General features: G+C 37.0%; 1 protein-coding gene across 4 annotated transcripts in view; it reads left to right on the forward strand.

Moving 5' to 3' along the window:
- The window catches only part of CDK1 (cyclin dependent kinase 1), a 28,439-nt gene extending 10,471 nt beyond the window's left edge, over nucleotides 1–17,968 (forward strand). For 3 of the 4 annotated variants that reach the window (XM_045437515.1, XM_045437514.1, XM_045437516.1), the window contains exons 5-8: nucleotides 1,795–1,965; nucleotides 3,424–3,587; nucleotides 3,712–3,853; nucleotides 7,057–8,209. In XM_045437515.1, the coding sequence (XP_045293471.1) occupies nucleotides 1,795–1,965; nucleotides 3,424–3,587; nucleotides 3,712–3,853; nucleotides 7,057–7,155 (576 nt within the window). In that variant the 3' untranslated portion in view covers nucleotides 7,156–8,209. Of the gene's footprint in view, nucleotides 1–1,794; nucleotides 1,966–3,423; nucleotides 3,588–3,711; nucleotides 3,854–7,056; nucleotides 8,210–17,932 lie in introns of those variants that run through there. The other variant, XM_045437517.1, reaches the window with a different exon arrangement.
- The last annotated feature ends 261 nt before the right edge of the window (nucleotides 17,969–18,229 follow it).

The raw sequence follows: 18,229 nt of genomic DNA on the forward strand, positions 1-18,229 counted from the left end.
TAGTTGTAGAGTGAAAAGTTGTGCCTGAAACAACAAAACCAGTAGGTATGTATTCCATTGCTGGAAGCTAGGATGTTTTGGTCTTTATTTGAGGGTCAGATATGTGTGAAACAATGTAACAAAAGCTTGAAGTGGTTTTTTATTCTGGTTTTGAATGTTTTGGTTAATTTACAATAGACATTTCTATATTATAAATGTATAATTTCTAAATTATAAATGTATAATTTTTTTAAAAGCACTGAAGTGTATATGTGGATATGTCTTATCTTTACACTAACTCTACCAAACCACTTCTCAGAGGTAGGTACCCATTGTTAGTTTTTTAATAGTCTTACAGACACTTGCATGTCAACTTTGTGTACATACATACGCTGTTTTACAAAACTGTAAAACCCTTTTTCTGTGAAACATTCAACATATAGCCTTACCTGTTTACCTAAATGTTTGATCTGATTATTTAAACCAGTTCCATACTAATAAACATTGAAATTGTTTTCCAGCTTGGTGATTCATGCTCTTAGGAACAATGCTGCAGTGAATCCTTATGTATATTGATCTTCATTTGCAATTTTATAGGATAAGTTCTTATAACTTGAATCAATGAGTTGAAGATGTTTATTTACATTTAAAATCATGATAGTGCCAGTTGCCCTCCAAAGACTTGTAGCAGTTTACTCATTGTGGTGGGTAACAGTTACTGTTTTAGTACCTAGCTTTATCAGTCTTTTAAATATTTTATCAGTCCATCATGTGAAAAAGGCAAATATTTTGTATCTCATTTAATAATTTTTCATTTTTTAGCCATTTATAAACATCTTCATTGATGTTTCTGTTAGGATATTTTTTCACTGGTCTCTAAGGTCCTTTTTGCTAACATGTTGATAATACTCCCTTTATTCCTTTTTTCTTTTGTTGTTTTGACTTGTTAATGGCATATACCGTTAATAATTTTTATCATATATTTAACAGTCTTATACATAACTTTTGGACTTTAGCTTATATGTCTTTCAAACATCGTGTATGCTAGAACAATACTTGACAATATTTTTTAGTAGGTTGCCACACCTCCCTTTTGTTTGTTTTAAGTTGTGTGGATGGATCAAAGTTTTATTTTGGTATAAAGAACTAGGGATCTTAATGGTTAGCCATTTGTTCCAACAGTTGATTTTATGTATTATTTTATAATTTTGAACTTTATAAGTCAATATTGTTACTATGTATACTTCAGATTTCTGTAATATTCATGTTGCTTCAAATGACAATTATGTTGTCTTGGCAACACCTGTCTTGTATAATACTTTTCTCTGAACTAATAAATAGCATGTTACAATAATTGTCTCTATTTAAATATATAATCATAATATCCTGTTTGTTATTTCTTTTGGAATCTGTGACCAGGGTTTCTAAAGAGGAAATGAATATGTAATAAGAAATAGAGATGGACAAATCTTAATAAAATTAGAGTTGCTATAAGTATATAGATAAAAGTTTAAACTTTCTATACAGAAAACTAATTAGGACTTAAGAATAAGAGATGAAAGAAGAATGAGAGATGAAAAATAGTAGAAGACTAAATGAGTTCATATGGATGTGTCCATAAGGTGAATATCTTAGCATATCAGTGGGCTTCTCACCCCAAATGCTGCTTGCTAGTCTCAAATGGCCTGAAAGCTTTTGTGGCAGTTAAATTGTTTACCTGCATTATAATTTCTTATATCTTTGAAACAAACCCACAAAGATTATTTAGAAAATTATTGTGTGGTACAGTTTCTAACTTATGTTTCCTTCTTCCAGAGTTACTTGTACCAAATTCTACAAGGGATTGTGTTTTGCCACTCCAGAAGAGTTTTGCACAGAGACTTAAAACCTCAAAATCTATTGATTGATGACAAAGGAACAATTAAATTGGCTGATTTTGGCCTCGCCAGAGCTTTTGGAATACCTATTAGAGTATATACACATGAGGTATGTAGAATAGTGGTTTTTGTGTTTTAGAGTATGTGTGATTGCTGGATTGTTTTCTGTATTTGTTTTTTAAGTCAAGAAAGAAATAATAAAGGTTTCCATTGTGCAGGATTAATTTATTGCCTCTCAGCTCTCATGCACCCTTCACTGCATGTTATTGAAAATCTAACTCAGACCTTTAAATATTATTTCTTTGCCAGAAGGTGTGATGTCAGTGGATGGTGTTGAAGAGGCACTGCAGGAGGAAGGGGTTATCCTTGCTACAGTTCTAGAAATTATTATTTCTTATTAGTCAGTCTCTTTATTCTAACCCTCTCTTAGTTAAGAATCTTTCTTAGTAAACTTTACCCATGCAAATCTCCTGTGTGTTTTTTTGTCTCCTGCTTGGATCATCTGGTACACAAATTGGTTAAAAGACAGGTTTTTTTACCTAAGGGTTACTGTTTCAGGTACATTTAGAAGCTACTATAACGTTTTTCAGTGTTAATACAGATGACATGGCATTTCATTTGTTATTTCTGGAGAGAAAGGGAATATTAAATTGTATAGTAGAGAGCTTCTGGAAAACTGTCTTCTGTGGGGTTGTCTATCCCTGAGCCCAAAGACTATCTTCAAATCAAAACTTAGAACAGTGTTCATTTGGTTAGATGTCTCGGCTTCTTTTTATCATCCCTTTTTATTATTTTTCCCATAGCTGTATAAATAAAGATTATTTGGTTCCCATTGGCTTAAACAGATGCTTAAGTTAGAGATGATATTTTTGCCGTGACAAATTATAGATAGTAAAATAATAGATTAGCCCTAGACCACTGTTATTTGACTTATGTTTTTCTTTTTTTAAGTTTATTTTGAGAGAAAGCACAAGCAAGTGCTAGTGGAGTAGGGGCAGAGAGAGGGAGAGAATTCCAAGCAGGCTCCGTACCGGGCTTGAGCTCATGCATAAACTGAGATCATGACCTGAGCAGAAATCAAGAGTTAGACATTTAGCTGACTGAGCCACCCAGGAGTCCCTGACTTAACATTGTTAGCATGTAAGCAGTATTCATTCATTTGTACGGTGCCACACTGAATTTATTATCAATTGCCTTTTTGTTTTTTTTGAAAAGTGAATGCTATCTTGACTATTTTTTTTTATCCTTTTCCTCTAATGATTTGAAAAGCAAGAAAAGAGTTGGTATGTTTGTATAGTGTTTTTTAACCTAATGAATAGAACTTAGGAATGAAATATTTATCTTCCATTTAGTATATTGTGTATAGTTAATTGACTTTCAAACAATATTATCAGAGGAATTAATGGAACTTTCTAAAGGATAGTCCTACTGAAATATAAATGTTTATATTTAGGTATTTAATGTATTTTTTAAATTTAATATTTAATTTAATTTTTAAGTAAAAATTTTTTTTAATGTATTTATTTAAAGGTATTTTTATTCAGTGTAAAAATTTGCTTTGTAATAGGTAGTGACACTCTGGTATAGATCTCCAGAAGTACTGCTGGGGTCAGCTCGCTACTCAACTCCAGTTGACATTTGGAGTATAGGCACTATATTTGCAGAATTAGCAACTAAGAAACCACTTTTCCATGGGGATTCAGAAATTGATCAACTCTTCAGAATTTTCAGGTATTTTTGCCTTATATTTAAGCTTTTAAGAAGTTTTCAGATGAAATAATAATAAGGCAACATGTATAACAATAAGATTATATGTATGCTTTAATAATTTTTTTGTTTTTCTCTGGCTTTTTAGAGCTTTGGGCACCCCCAATAATGAAGTGTGGCCAGAAGTGGAATCTTTACAGGACTATAAGAATACATTTCCCAAGTGGAAACCAGGAAGTCTGGCATCGCATGTCAAAAACTTGGATGAAAATGGCTTGGATCTGCTCTCGGTAAGAAGACCCTTTATACTGATTTCAACATTATTGATTCTGACTGTACTCAATTCCTGTCTTTTACCTGGGAAATAGAAAGCCAATATATATTGTGCTAGGCACATAGCTATTATGACTGTTAATGTTTATTATGTTACTAGCTTCATTTTAGATACCAAGAAACATTAGTGGTTTTGAGAGGAGGATTCAGCATTAGATGTTATTTGTTTGGTTTTTTAACCTTACATAGTGAAGATGCTCTGTGAAGGCAAGGCCGGGGTTAGTACACCTTTATTTAAGTTGCTGGTGTGTAATGGCCCTCCGTTCTAACTTTTGTCCCGGTGTGTACTACTTTTTAGTTTATCCGAGACATAGGTTTTTCCTTATTGCTTGATATTTTTAGTTATTAAAGCCATTTACTGCATGAACTCTCATTTCTTACTTTATGCCTTGTTTCTACATCAGAAAGGTTAGGAGGAATAATGTAATTCTTATAAATCCATGGGGCATGTCTGACTTTTCATTTCACCTCAGGTCATGACCCCAGGATCCTTGGGATCAAGTCCCTCATAGGGCCCTGCACTGAGCATGGAGCCTGCTTGAGATTATCTCTTTCCCTCTGCTCCTTTTCCCTGCTCTCTCTCTCTCTCTCTCTCTCTCTCAGTCTCTCTCTCAAAAAAGAAAAAAAAAAAAAAAACAATAACAAAGTATAAAAAAAAAAAATTGCATTTACTACTACATTGCCACTCTCAACTAATAGTTGTTTTCTTTAAAAATAGGGACAAAAAAATCTATTAGGATAAAAAAGAAATTGTCCTAGGCCTGCTTTAGGAAAATTGTTTTTAGAACAGTATTTAAATATTGAGCTTTTCTCTCAACAATAGCCAAATTATGGAAAGAGCCTAAATGTCCATCAACTGATGAATGGATAAAGAAATTGTGGTTTATATATACAATGGAGTACTACGTGGCAATGAGAAAGAATGAAATATGGCCCTTTGTAGCAACGTGGATGGAGCTGGAGAGTGTTATACTAAGTGAAATAAGCCATACAGAGAAAGACAGATACCATTTGTTTTCACTCTTATGTGGATCCTGAGAAACTTAACAGGAACCCATGGGGGAGGGGAAGGAAAAAAAAAAAAAAAGGTTAGAGTGGGAGAGAGCCAAAGCATGAGACTCTTAAAAACTGAGAACAAACTGAGGGCTGATGGGGGGGTGTGAGGGAGGGGAGGGTGGGTGATGGGTATTGAAGAGGGCATCTTTTGGGATGAGCACTGGGTGTTGTATGGAAACCAATTTGACAATAAATTTCATATATTTAAAAAAAATAAAAATAAAAAATAACAAAAATAATGAGCTTTTATTTGTTTATTTTTTTAAAAGTTTATTTATTTTGAGAGAGAGTGCACGTGGGGGGGTGGGGGGCAGAGAGAGAATCCCAAGCAGGCTCTGCACTGTCAGTGCAAAGCCCTACCCAGGGCTTGATCTTGTAAACCTTGAGATCATGACCTGAGCTGAAATCAAGAGTCAGGCTCTTAGCTGACTGAGCCACTCAAGCGCCTCTAAATATCGAACTTTTGTTTATTTTTTTTTTAAGTACATTTAGTTTGAGAGAGAAAGCACAAGTGAGGGAGGGTCAGAGAGAAGGGAGGGAGCAAGAATCCCAAGCAGGCTCTGCACCAGTGGTGCAGAACTCCACAGAGCCCGACACAGAGCTTGAACCCACAAACTGTAGTACAGACCCCTACATGGAGCTCATACCCACGAACTGTGAGATCATGACCTGAGCTGAAGTCAGACACTTAACTAACTGAGCCACCCAGATGCCCCCTAAATCTTAAGCTTTTAGATGGAACTAATTTTTATGAATCTTGGCTAATGTAATATTGTGATATTATCCTATAAATCTTCTAATTGGTCTTTGGGCTCCTTTCAGAATTTATAAATCATTATGCCTCTAAATTCAGCTCAGATTTCCAAATTGCTTACAGTGAAATCCCAAGTCCTTTACTTGTCATTCAGATATTTTATGTATCAATATTGTTGATTTGACTTAGAAGGCCTTTTGTATCTGTCTATTTAGCTTCTGTAATTCTTGAACACAAAGAATTTCACTTCAGTCAATGAAACTAAAATACTGTAAATCATGATTCCTTAGTCTAGCTAGTATTGACATCTTGGACTGGATCATTTTTTGTTAACGGGATCGGTCCTGTACACTATAAGATATTTAACAACATTCCAGTCCTTTGCCCTATACCTGCCTGTAGCATCTTCCTCTCAGTTGTGACAATTGCCAAATGCCAGACATTGCCAAATGTTCACTGAGGGGCAGAATCTCACCCAGATGAGAACCACTACTGTAAAACATCAGACTTGGTTTCACATTTAAGCTTTACCACTCCTTAGCTTTATGAATTGCTGGGGCAAGCCGCTTAACCTCTGAGCCTCAGTGTCCTCATTGTAAAATGGGACCAATACTTACCTTTGTTGTGAGGGTTGTGTAACACGGTATGTGTCAAGCACTTAATATAGTGCTAAATATGTAATAGCAGCTCAAAGGGTAACTAGATAGTAAAAGTATGTCTGGTTTGCTTATTGATTTGATTTTCTTTAAGATTAATGTTTCTTAAAGATAAAATTTAAGATCAGCATTAAACTTTATGCAGTCTTTTCTGGTTATGTGTAAATTAAGTTTAATACTAGATTGACCATCATTCATTTAGTCTCTCATTTTAACTATGTTTATAACACATTGTGCTCTGGTTTTGTTTTTATTTGGAACTTGATGGAAGCTACATTAGAAACCACTATAGCTAATTGCCACCATTTCAAGAATGTTGTAAATAACTCAGATGGCCATTTAATTCTCAAAGTAAATACAGTTAACTAGATATCTTTCTTAAATTTATGTCCTGGTTTTAAAACTATCTCTATCTCACTAAGAATGCTTGTGTCTTAAAGCATAATTTATAGCAGAAAGAGGTTATTGAGGTATCTACGATTTAAGGAATAAGAGCTAGAGGGTGAAGTATGGAGGATTGAGACATTTATGTGGTATGGTATTGAACTAATGGAAATGTTCATTTGGTAGTAATTTTTATTAAAATTATTAGCTTATGGCTTATTGGTAGAAAAATTAAAGCTTTATTTTTTTTATGGTTCATTTCTTAAGTCAAAACCTTTTTTCTTTTTTGTCTCCCCGCCCCCCCCTCCAGAAAATGTTGGTCTATGATCCTGCCAAAAGAATTTCTGGCAAAATGGCACTGAATCATCCATATTTTAATGATTTGGACAATCAGATTAAGAAGATGTAGCTTTCTGAGCATTTCCACGTATCAAAAACAGATAGTTATATTTTTACTGTTAACTCTGTCTATTTTTTGTTTTGTGTTTTTCTTTCTTTGTCGTAAACTTAAGCTGTACTTCATCTTCTGATTTCAAAACTGTAACTTAAAAATGTAAATATTGTTCTATATGAATTTAAATATAATAATTCTGTATATGTTTATAGATCTCACTGTAACAACTATATGTTACCATAATAAAAGTATAAATCTAGTACTGATGTCAGGAATTGGAAAAATTTTGAGTTAGCTTAAATCATCTCAAATCTTTAGAGTCTGGTTTTCCTGTAGTTGGAACCACCAAAATTTAGGAAAGTGTGCTAAGTTCAAAGTTCATAAAGCTTTGAAGTGTTTTTATGCTCTGTTTAAATTTTTGTCTGTTTCTTGCCAAGTGGTAACTGTACAACCTGCCTAAAGATGAGTATTTTTCTGCTGTTATTTCAATTTGTGACCTAAATGTTCAAGCATTCAGAATGAGAAAACTATTGAGATTTGAGAAATGATGCTAAATTTATAGAGGTTTTCAGTAACCTATAAAACTAACATTAGAGCATGCCAAAGTTTGCTAGGTTTTACAGTCAAAGATCAAGGGCTGCTCACAGCAGGGAAGAACAGTTTAGAAAATTTATGAACTAGCCTATTTTTAGGTAGGTTACAAAAGCTGTTTGTCTAAGTGAATTCTTATGCCTTGGTCAGAGGTAATAACTAGAGAAAGGAACTGCTCATCTTGGCTTTCAAGTCTGACTTACAGTCAGTCTGCAGTAAGAGAGTGCAGAACCTAGGGATGGAAGTCATTTGGGGTCACGTTGTTAAGAGCTAAGATTTCACAGTGGGAATTTGGTAAATGAAAGGTCACACAAAAGATTTGATTAAGATGGTGAAATGACATTCCCCCTAGGCTTGAGTTTTCTTACTTATAAAGTGAAGTGTTGAACTGCATCAGTTTTTCAAATTGTGGATTGCAACTCTATAGTAGTTCACAACTTCCCCTCCTCACCATGTAGAATAGAAACTCCGCATCTTATGAGTAAATATTTCTTGGTACTTCTGTCTCAGTAATGTCTAGATACATGAGGGTTACAAATGGTTGGGGCTTTGTGGATTTCGTAGAAGCAGCAGGCAACCTCACTGATGCATGGAGTCTAATTGTTTGAAAAGTCAATAAGTCATCAATTTAGAACCTACATTGTGAACCAGGGAAACGAGATGGTAGAACAGTGTGTGTGATCAATTGCTATAATGAGTGTCCTACTTTTTTGTGTAGTGCTGTGTAAAGTGTTTATGTCAGCTTCAGTAGCTGGGTGAAAGCTACTGAATTGGGTCCTCCCTCATCTCATACATATTTTAAATTGGCTTGTGCTCTCTTGCTTCTGATTAATTTTAAAATGGAACATGTCTCTAGGTCAGTAGTTCTTAAGTCTGTTGTACACTAGAAACACCTGAAACTAATTCTAGCCCTACTCTTGAGCAGTTCTGAAGTTGAAAACTGGGAAATGTATCCCAGGAAACTTTGTTCAGAAGTTCCCCAGGCTGATTCTGATGCAGCCCGTTACCATCAGTTAGTGGTGAGTTTAATGACATCTAGTTTTCATTGTCTTAAAACTTCATGGCATTATGCAGTATCTTTAACTTGTTCTATTTCTGTTTCAGTCTATACTTTTTCATGATGGACAGGAGATAGCTATATATTTTGTCACCAATGTAAGACTTCCATATACTTGAGCATAGCACTGTGACAATTGCCCTATGTTAGCATTGTCCCTAGTCTTTGCCCTAGGGTTTTTTTTTTTTTTTAAGTTTAAATATACAAGCAATAATGATGCAGAGATTAATACATAATGTACAGTAAAATCTTGGTAATTTACATGGAGACATGGCATATATATAAATTGTTTTTTTAAAAAATGGAATTTGACCCTAAACCTTCCATTGTCTTTGTGGAGAAAAGTGAATGGTATAAAGATTCCAGGCTTTAGAGACAGAGAGATTAGGGCTTGGTTCCCAGTTCTGCCATTTCTGTGTCCTTGAACAAGTCACCCAGTGTCTCTGAGTCTGTTAACTCGTACAGTGGAGATCATAGGATTTATTATTTATGTAAATATATGTAATATATTTATATAACTATATAAATAGGATTGTAGGATGGTTGTCAGGATAGAGATAGGGTTGCCAAGCATCCTGCATATATAGGACATGTCCATTTTTGCCTGTATTTTGCCATGTCCATTTAGGATGCCCTAAATGTCCTCTTTTCAATCTATTACAAAAAACTGGGCAGTTCTGTTTTTCTGCCACAGTAACTGGTGCTTAAATCCATTAAAAAGCAACCCTAGATGGGAGAGTGTATAGGTGAAGTTCTAGCACATGGTAATTTCTTTGCACGCTTAGCAGTTTTTTTCATGTTCCCTCTATTGTTTTCTCCTTTACTAAAGTGCAAGTCCAGTGAGGGCAGCAGCCATGTCTTACCCTTTTGTTGTCCAGCTCTCGGTCTAGTACTTGAAGCATTAGACACGATTCTTTAAGTTTGCCTAAAGGTGGTGGTACCTCACCTTCGGTAATTGAACATGTGAGCAGCCACTGTGCTTTACATATGTTCCTCTTTCTTCACGGCAACCTTGGAACGGGCATTGATGTTACAGATGATAAAACTAAGATCTGAGAACCTGCCGAAGTGACCTTCCAGGGGTCAGAAGCCTAGTAAATGCCAGAGCAAGGAAGGATCTGGGGCTTTTGACTTCCCCTGTTCTCTTTGCATGGCATCATGTTGGTTCCCAAAATCAATCCATAACGAATGTATTTATTTAGTTTCAAAAGCTTAAGAGGAAAGAATTGCAGAGGTAGGCAAATAACTAAAGCCAAGGCAGCCCAGATGCCAAGGAGCACCAAGCTCACGGTTGTCAAAAACAATACCACAGGCTTGCAGATCACTCATTAACAGATTATCAGAAACCTCCATCTCAAGATTGAAAGGACCAAGGTCACCAAAGTAAGGTTCAGTTTTAAGTCCAGTCCATTCTCCTATCCTATTTTTGGTAGCAATACCCTCTTTTATTAGGGGAGCCCCACTACTGCCTGTGGTCCTACTGGGGTTCTTAATTCTGGCTCTCCATTCTGTTCTTAAGGATGACCCGGATGCAATCAGTTACAGTATACAATACCACAGTAGCAGTAATTGGTTCAAGGACTGGGCAAATGAACTAAGACACATCAGGATCCTTTTTTGCTATAGGAACCTTGAGAGAATGAAGCCCTCTTTCTGCTGATATTGTCAACCTGGGAGAACATGACTGGGAGCCTGAGCCATCTCTCCCTCACCCCTCTGCCCCACCCCCAACTCTGGAGCTCCCTGAGTGGAGAAAGTGGTAGATTCCTGGGACCAGGATGTCCCTGGTTCCTGCAGTGCTGCTTTAAAATTGTCTGAGCTACCCAGTGTTCTTTGTAGGTGTAGGGATTGTGGGTTTTGTTTTGATTTTGCTTGGTCTGGTTTGAGTTGAGGTTCTGTTATTTAAACCTCAGAGTCCTGACTAATGCAGCTATCGATACCAACACAAAACTGGATGAATAATTTTAAAGGAGCCCTCGATTTAAGCACCCTTGTAGTTAGAAATGTTTATGTAATTAAATATCTTCTTGAAAAGCTCTTTATTGCTCATAATCAGTTTTCACTGCAGCTTCTAGTACTGGTTGGGTGGAATGGTACTGATACTCAATGTATGCCTTTTGGCCTTTCAAAGAACCTATAAACTTTGGGGAAATGTTTATATTATGGGTACCTACCAGTCAGAAGTAGAAATCTGTAAGATCTACTTTTCTACAAGGAATCATTCTTTTCCTTGAGATAGGATGTCAAAACCATTCTGTACTTCTCTGTTATGGAAATCATACAATAACAAAAGCAGAATGTATTTAGAAAATTTATTTGCTAATGGGTATTAGTAGTTCTTTATATTTGCAAAGAGCTTTATAGTAATTAAGTAGCATATGTTATTTCAGTAGACAGAAGCTTCCTATACTATAAAAGTGCCCTGAACTATAAAACCACAAGAATAATTGTACCATAACACATTCTTTATAATACAGAGAGAAAAGATACACTTCCCAGCTGAACATAGCAATTTGTCTCAATGGTTCTGGTATTATGACAAACATATTTATGTGCAAGAAAATATAAATGTGTTCGTCATGAAGTGTGTTCACTGCTTCACGAATCCAAATGGGAAGCAGAGCATTTGCTTCATCTTAAATCTTGCTAGAATTTGAACATAGTTTTAGAAGTGCATTTTGGCTTCTTGTTTGAAATACTTCTCATGCACAAGCACTAATGGAAAAATGACTCCGAACATGAAAAGATTGCAAGTTCCCAGGTAAGCACAGAACATTTTTTGGCCTGTCAGCATCCATCTAAAACCGCAAGAAGTAGATGACAAATGCAATGTGAATTGTATGTTGGGAGCTCTTAATTAGCTATGCGTCTAGAAGGTCATAGCAGCTTGGATAAGCCTAAAGAACAAATATCTTCCCTTCCATGCCCCAAATTTTGGCATTCACTGTGTGACCCCACCCACTTTCAGCAATAAATCATATTAACTAGTTAGTGAAATAAAAAAATTTCAGAATTGAATAGGATCTCTTGGACATCAATTTCATCCTTATTTTCCCCAAGGAGAAACCATGGATTTCAGCAATGGAGTAAGAATTAGAGTCTAGATTTTCTGATTTCCAGTTTAAAGAGATTTCTACTCTCTTTTACATTGGCTCTGACAGTGAATTTGGGTCAATAATGGAGTCAAGAAAGAAATGTATTTTAAGGATGAAATATTTAGGCGGGAGAAAACCCAAGTGGTCAGAAGAAAATAGCAGTCAGATCAGAGAAAGTTACATACATTCTCAGTTCCTAGAAACTGAAGTAGCCAACAATGTAAGTAGCACATGCAAGCCAAACACATTGTAAATGATAGGGACGGAGTGTGTTCTTTGCAAAAGCAATAGCAATTTTCATTCTCTACTCCTCTTCACAGGATAATTTGGGACTTAGATGCTACAGGTATTTTTAAATAGATGGCTTTCTTAAAAAAAAATATAAAACTTTATCCAACTGCAATTTAGGTATGAGGTAAGGTCTCTGGCACTGGAATAGCTAACATACATTAGCTGACGTGTACAATAAGGGGAAAAGGCAAAGGGCTCAACTTCCATCTCTTATTTTTCAAGAGAAATATCTCATGTGTGATCATGTTTGGAATATTTCCTAACATGACCCAAAATCAGGGAATAAACAATTCAGTGTACCTTAGTGGCAAAAAATAAAAGAATTATTCACAAACAGAAAACTGGACTTTTGAGGATATGTTTATTTAAATCCACACAGCAACTCCTACTTTTCCTGTTATCTCCAATTATGTGATGCAACATATTTACCAGAAGAAGCACTTTTTAAAAACAGCCTTCCGGGGAGTGAATAAACAATACTATATTTGGCTAACAGCTGCTTTTGGAAAATGAGATGTCAGCAAAGCTGAATGTTGTTTAAAGAAAACTAATTATCCAACTACCTTTGACTTGGATCAGAGTAAATAAAGCACTTCCCTATTTGCACCGAAATGTTTTGTCTAGGATTTAAATATTAGGTATTAGATATTTTACTTCTTCCTTCTCTTGCCATGTAGAGCAAATGAATTCAAAGAGATATTCCTGTTTGATTTTGCTGCCAAAACCACTTTAGGTCATCTGGTGCTAGACAAAGTCATTGCTTCTTTGCTTATTCCCCATCCACCCTTTATTGTGTTCAGTTTAAAGTAGTGTTTATATTTACAGACACATTAAAACTCAGATAACCTAGTGACATATACTGTGGTTCCATTTGTGTGAATTTGATTATGCAAATGTCAAATAATATAAAGTTACGTTTAAATCCATATAGAAAGTGAAATAACGCAAATACCCCCAATTTTTGAAAGTTTAAAGTTGGCAAGCTGGTTGAACTGCTTTATGCTATTGCAGCACTGTACTTTGGCTGGTAATATGTGCAGCCCTTTGTTGCGTGAGCCAGGCTGTGGTCTCCCTGACTTAGAACTCCTGTAGGCTGTGGTGGTTACAATGCTGTACTTATTTTAACATTTACTGTTTGTCATTTGAAATATTTTTACTTTCTGGAACAATCTCAAATGAGCACTCATTAAATGGGGGTCCATTGCTGGTGCTGAAAAGTAGGTATTTTGGAATGAGCTTGAGATGGGCTTTAATGTCACAAAGAAGGCCAAACAACTCCCATGGTACATTTTAGAGCAAGTATTTTATAAATGGCTAGTGGCTATCTTGAAAAATTACAGCATTAAAGCAAAACTATGTATTAGTTGCAGATTTTGAGAAAGCATCTCCCTACTTTACACATATTTCTGTGGAAAAATCAGTATTATGCTGATTCTTTGAGAATAATATCCTCTGTATAAAGTCTGGCATATGATTTTCATATAAGGTTATTAGGTGTAATATTTTATAAATGTTCATCCAACAAGTATTTACTGAACATATGAGCCAGATACTGAGCTAGGACGTGAGGACACAGTATTCAACTAAATAGGTCTTGTCTCGGTGGACTTTACATATCCTTGGAGGGAAGACCCATTATAAGCAAGTAAATAAGTGAAGTGGCCATAGGAATGGGATTCTTGCTGCCTGCTTTGACTTAGACCAGTAAGATAGTTATCAGCTATCTGAGTTGTCAGAACTACCATATCTAGTATGCAGGTTTGCAAGGAAATGGCTGTAGGAACCTGTCCCACAGCTCTTAGGCCCAGGATAAGCTACACAATTTCCAGGGCCCAGTGCAAAATGAACATGTGGGCCTCTTGCTCAAAAATCATTAAAAAATTCCACAGGGCAACAGCAGAGCATTAAACCAAGCACAGGGCCCTTTGAAGTGTGGGGTCCTGTGTGACTGCACAGGTCACACACCCGTGAAGCCGGCCCTGCTTAGATCTAGTCAAAGAGAACTAAAAAGGTTTAGAGTGGGGAAGAGAGATCTGGGGATGGTGACTCTGAAGAGCTGTGCTGTGCTTTGGGAATGCTACCATCTAACCCAGGCCTAATGAAGGAGGGGTGCAGAGAGACCCCTTGAAGAGCTCTGGAGCATGTTGCTTGCCCTCGTGCCACAGAACAAGTGCCTGGCTGAGGCCTGAGAAAACAAGCAGACAGGGAGCGTGACTTCTACCCGGAGTACTACCGACCAGTCAGGAGAGTACCACTGACGGTGCCCCTGCACGTCTGGAGCTTGCAGGGGCAAGGACTGACTGTTTACCTAACTGGATGGGGTCAAGCGGGTAGAGACAGCTGGCAGGGGCTTTCTCGGGCGGGTCTTGCCAAATGGCACCCAGCCCTGCCTCCAAAACCAAGATAATGGAGTCTCCTGCCGCTTAGAATAGTCAGGTCCACATCGCTCATATTCCTTCAATCTCTTCTGTAACACTTAAATGTAATTATTATGAAATACTTTTATATAAACTATAAACAGCAATATACATTGCCCCATGTATCCATCACCCAGTGTCATTATTATTACATATGAAACCTTCAGATCTCTTCCTGTTCACATCTCCCTTTCTTTCCCCAGAAGATGTGTTTATACTTTTTCAACTTTTCTTTATCCCTATATAACATGTCTGTCTATAATCATCATTGCCATATTGCATGCATTTATGCTTTATATAAATATTAAAGAATGAGATATATTTTGCTTGGCTTTGTGAGATTCATCCATGTTGATAAATGTAACTATAGTTCATTTGCTCTCACTTTTGTGGAATATTCCATTGTGTGACTCTACTACAATTTATCCTCTCCTAATAGACTTGTTTCTCATGTTTTGCTTTTATGAACAATGTCACTGTAAGTTTTACTGTATATGTCTCCATCTGCTTGTGTGTAAGGGTTTGGGGTTTGGGTGTTTTTGCTTTTTGTCTTGTTTTTGGCAGACTTGTTCCTTATCCTTCCCTCCTCTGCTCTGTGTCTCCAGGCCCTGATCCACGTGGGTGCCATGGCCCCACCTCCCGTCCCGTGTCACCTGCCTGTTTCCCGGTTTAGGCAGTGGGAGGCGCTGGTGAGAGAGTGGGGAAGGTGGGGAGAGAGGAGTGAGAATGTCCATCTCCCTCTTGCTAGGACTGGGTCCCTTCCATTCTGCCAGCCGTCATCACGCATGCATCTCCTGCCCCCTGGTCTTCAGTAGCTCCTCTCCTTCACCTCCGTAGCTCCAGGGTCTGTAGCGGGCTCCTGTTGGGTTCCTGTGGTGGTGCCTCACTGCTGTTTTTTGTTTTAAACGTTTATTCATTCTTGAGAGACAGAAGATAGAACATGAGGGGCAGAGAGAGAGAGGGAGACACAGAATCTGAAGCAGGCTCCAGGCTTCGAGCTGTTAGCACAGAGCCCGACGCGGGGCTCGAACCATGAACTGTGAGCATGATCTGAGCCAAAGTCGGGCACTTAACCGACTGAGACACCCAGGCGCCCCCCTCACTGCTCTTTGACATAATGCTTTCAGGCCCCAGGGAACCAATTCCTTACATTAAATTCCTTCTGTTTCAGTACTTGGGACAATTTTTGTTTTTCTGTTACATCCTAATACGTAGGTCATGTATATCTTATGTTCAAATTGCTCTCCAAATTGGGTGCACCGATGTGTATTTTTTTTTTTTCAAGTTTATTTATTTATTTTGAGAGAGAGAGGGCAAGCATGAGCAGGGAAGGGGCAGAGAGAGAGGGAGAGAGAGAATCCCAAGCAGGCTGCACGGTCAACACAGAGCCAGAATTGGGGCTCGATCTCATGAACTGTGAGATCATGACCTGAGCAGAAATCAAGAATAGAAGGCTTAACTGACTGAGCCACCCAGATGCCCCTCACCAATTTATATTTCTTTTTTTTTTCTTTGCTTAAGTTTTTAAATTTCTTTTTTACTGAGATAAAATTCACAAGAACATAATATTCACATTTAAACACTTTAGAGTATAATCTTTGGAGTTTTTAGTATGTACACAGTGATATACAGCCATCATTAATGTGTATTTTTATATTTTTGTCACCCTCCAGAGAAACTCTACATCTATTAAGCTGCCATCCCCATTTCATCCTTACCCTAGCCTATGACAACTGCTAGTCTACTTTCTGTCTCAATGGACTTTCCTATTCGGGATGTTTCATATAAATGGAATCATATATTGTGGATTTTTGTGTCTGGATTCTTTCACAGAGCATACTGTTTTCAAGATTCATCCATGTTGTAGCATACATTAGTACTTCTTTCCTTTTTATGGACAAATAATATTCCATTTTATAAAAAAAGTATTTGTTTTTCCACTAATCAGTTGATAGATATTTGGGTGGTTCTACTGTTTTGGCTATGCTGAATAATATTGCTGTGAACATTCATGTACAAGTTTTTGTGTGAATATATGTTTTCAATTATCTTCGGCATATACAAAGTTCCATGTGTAGTTCAGAAGAATTCCTGAATGTCTGTTAGATCTAGTAGGTTTATAGTGTAGTTAATTTACCTTTCAATTTCCTTGCTGACATTCTGTCAAGTTGTTCTATCCATTATTTTTTTAAATTTTTTTAATTTTTTAAAGTTTACATCCAAATTAGTTAGCATATAGTGCAACAATGATTTTAGGAGTAGATTCCTTAGTGCCCCTTACCCATTTAGCCCATCCCCCCTCCCACAACCCCTCCAGTAACCCTCAGTTTGTTCTCCATATTATGAGTCTCTTCTGTGTTGTCCCCCTCCCTGTTTTTGTATTATTTTTGTCTCCCTTCCCTTATGTTCATCTGTTTTTTCTCTTAAAGTCCTCATATGAGTGAAGTCATATGATTTTTGCCTTTCTCTGACTAATTTCACTTAGCATAATATCCTCCAGTTCCATCCACGTAGTTGCAAATGGCAAGATTTCATTCTTTTTGATTGCCGAGTAATACTCCATTGTATTCACCACATCTTCTTTATCCATTCATCCATCGATGGACATTTGGGCTCTTTCCATACTTTGGCTATTGTTGATAGTGCTGCTATAAGCACGGGGGTGCATGTGTCCCTTCGAAATAGCACATCTATATCCCTTGGATAAATGCCTAGTAGTGCAATTGCTGGGTCATAGGGTAGTTCTAGTTTTAGTTTTTTCAGGAACCTCCATACTGTTTTCCAGAGTGGCTGCACAAGCTTGCATTCCCATGTATTTCTTTTTTTTTTAATGTTTATTTATTTTCAAGAGAGAGAAAGTGCAGGGGAGGGGCAGAGAGAGAGAGAGAGAGAGAGAGAGAGACAGAGCCTCTGAAAGTGGGCTCTGTGCGCTGACAGCAGAGAGCCACCCAGGTAGGTGCCCCATCAATTTATATTTCTAACAACAGTGTATGTGTTCCCATTGTTATAATAGTAACCAATATTAAGTATTGTTGGACTTTTAAAATTTTGCTAATCTAATTGGTTTGAAATAATAGTCCACGGAATTTTAGTTTTGTTTTCTTGAAACTGAGGTTCTTTCAGTATGTTATAGACCATTCAGATTTTCCTTTTGGTGAATTGCTTGTTTACCTATTTTTAGATTGTTTGGTTCTTATTGATTTATAGGACTTGCTAATGCTGGCATACTAATTCTTTGTTGGTTATGTGTGTGCCAAATATTTTTTCCCATTCTTTGTCTTATCTTAACATTTTTCAGTGGATGGTTTTCTTCATTAACACAATTTCTAATTTTAATGTAGTTCTCACAAATATTTCTCTGAGCAGCATAGAACATCACTGATAAGATAAGATCCACCAGTCATGAGCTAAGTTGGACTACCAGACTACTTGTGTTGGCAAACATCTACAACCCAAATCCCCCAGACAGGGCATGTGCAGAGAAGTGGCTTGCAGCCAGCTAGTCAAGAAACCATAGTTCAGTGTTTCCCTTTAGACTACATGGATGGACTCGAAAGAGGAGGTATGAGGCTGTGTTTGCTGCAAACCCTAGCTGGAGCATGGAGAATGCGTGGCTTCACTGGGGAGCACCTGCCAGG

This window comes from Leopardus geoffroyi, chromosome D2 (assembly GCF_018350155.1).
Source record: "Leopardus geoffroyi isolate Oge1 chromosome D2, O.geoffroyi_Oge1_pat1.0, whole genome shotgun sequence".
In the NCBI taxonomy this organism is placed as follows: domain Eukaryota; kingdom Metazoa; phylum Chordata; class Mammalia; order Carnivora; family Felidae; genus Leopardus; species Leopardus geoffroyi.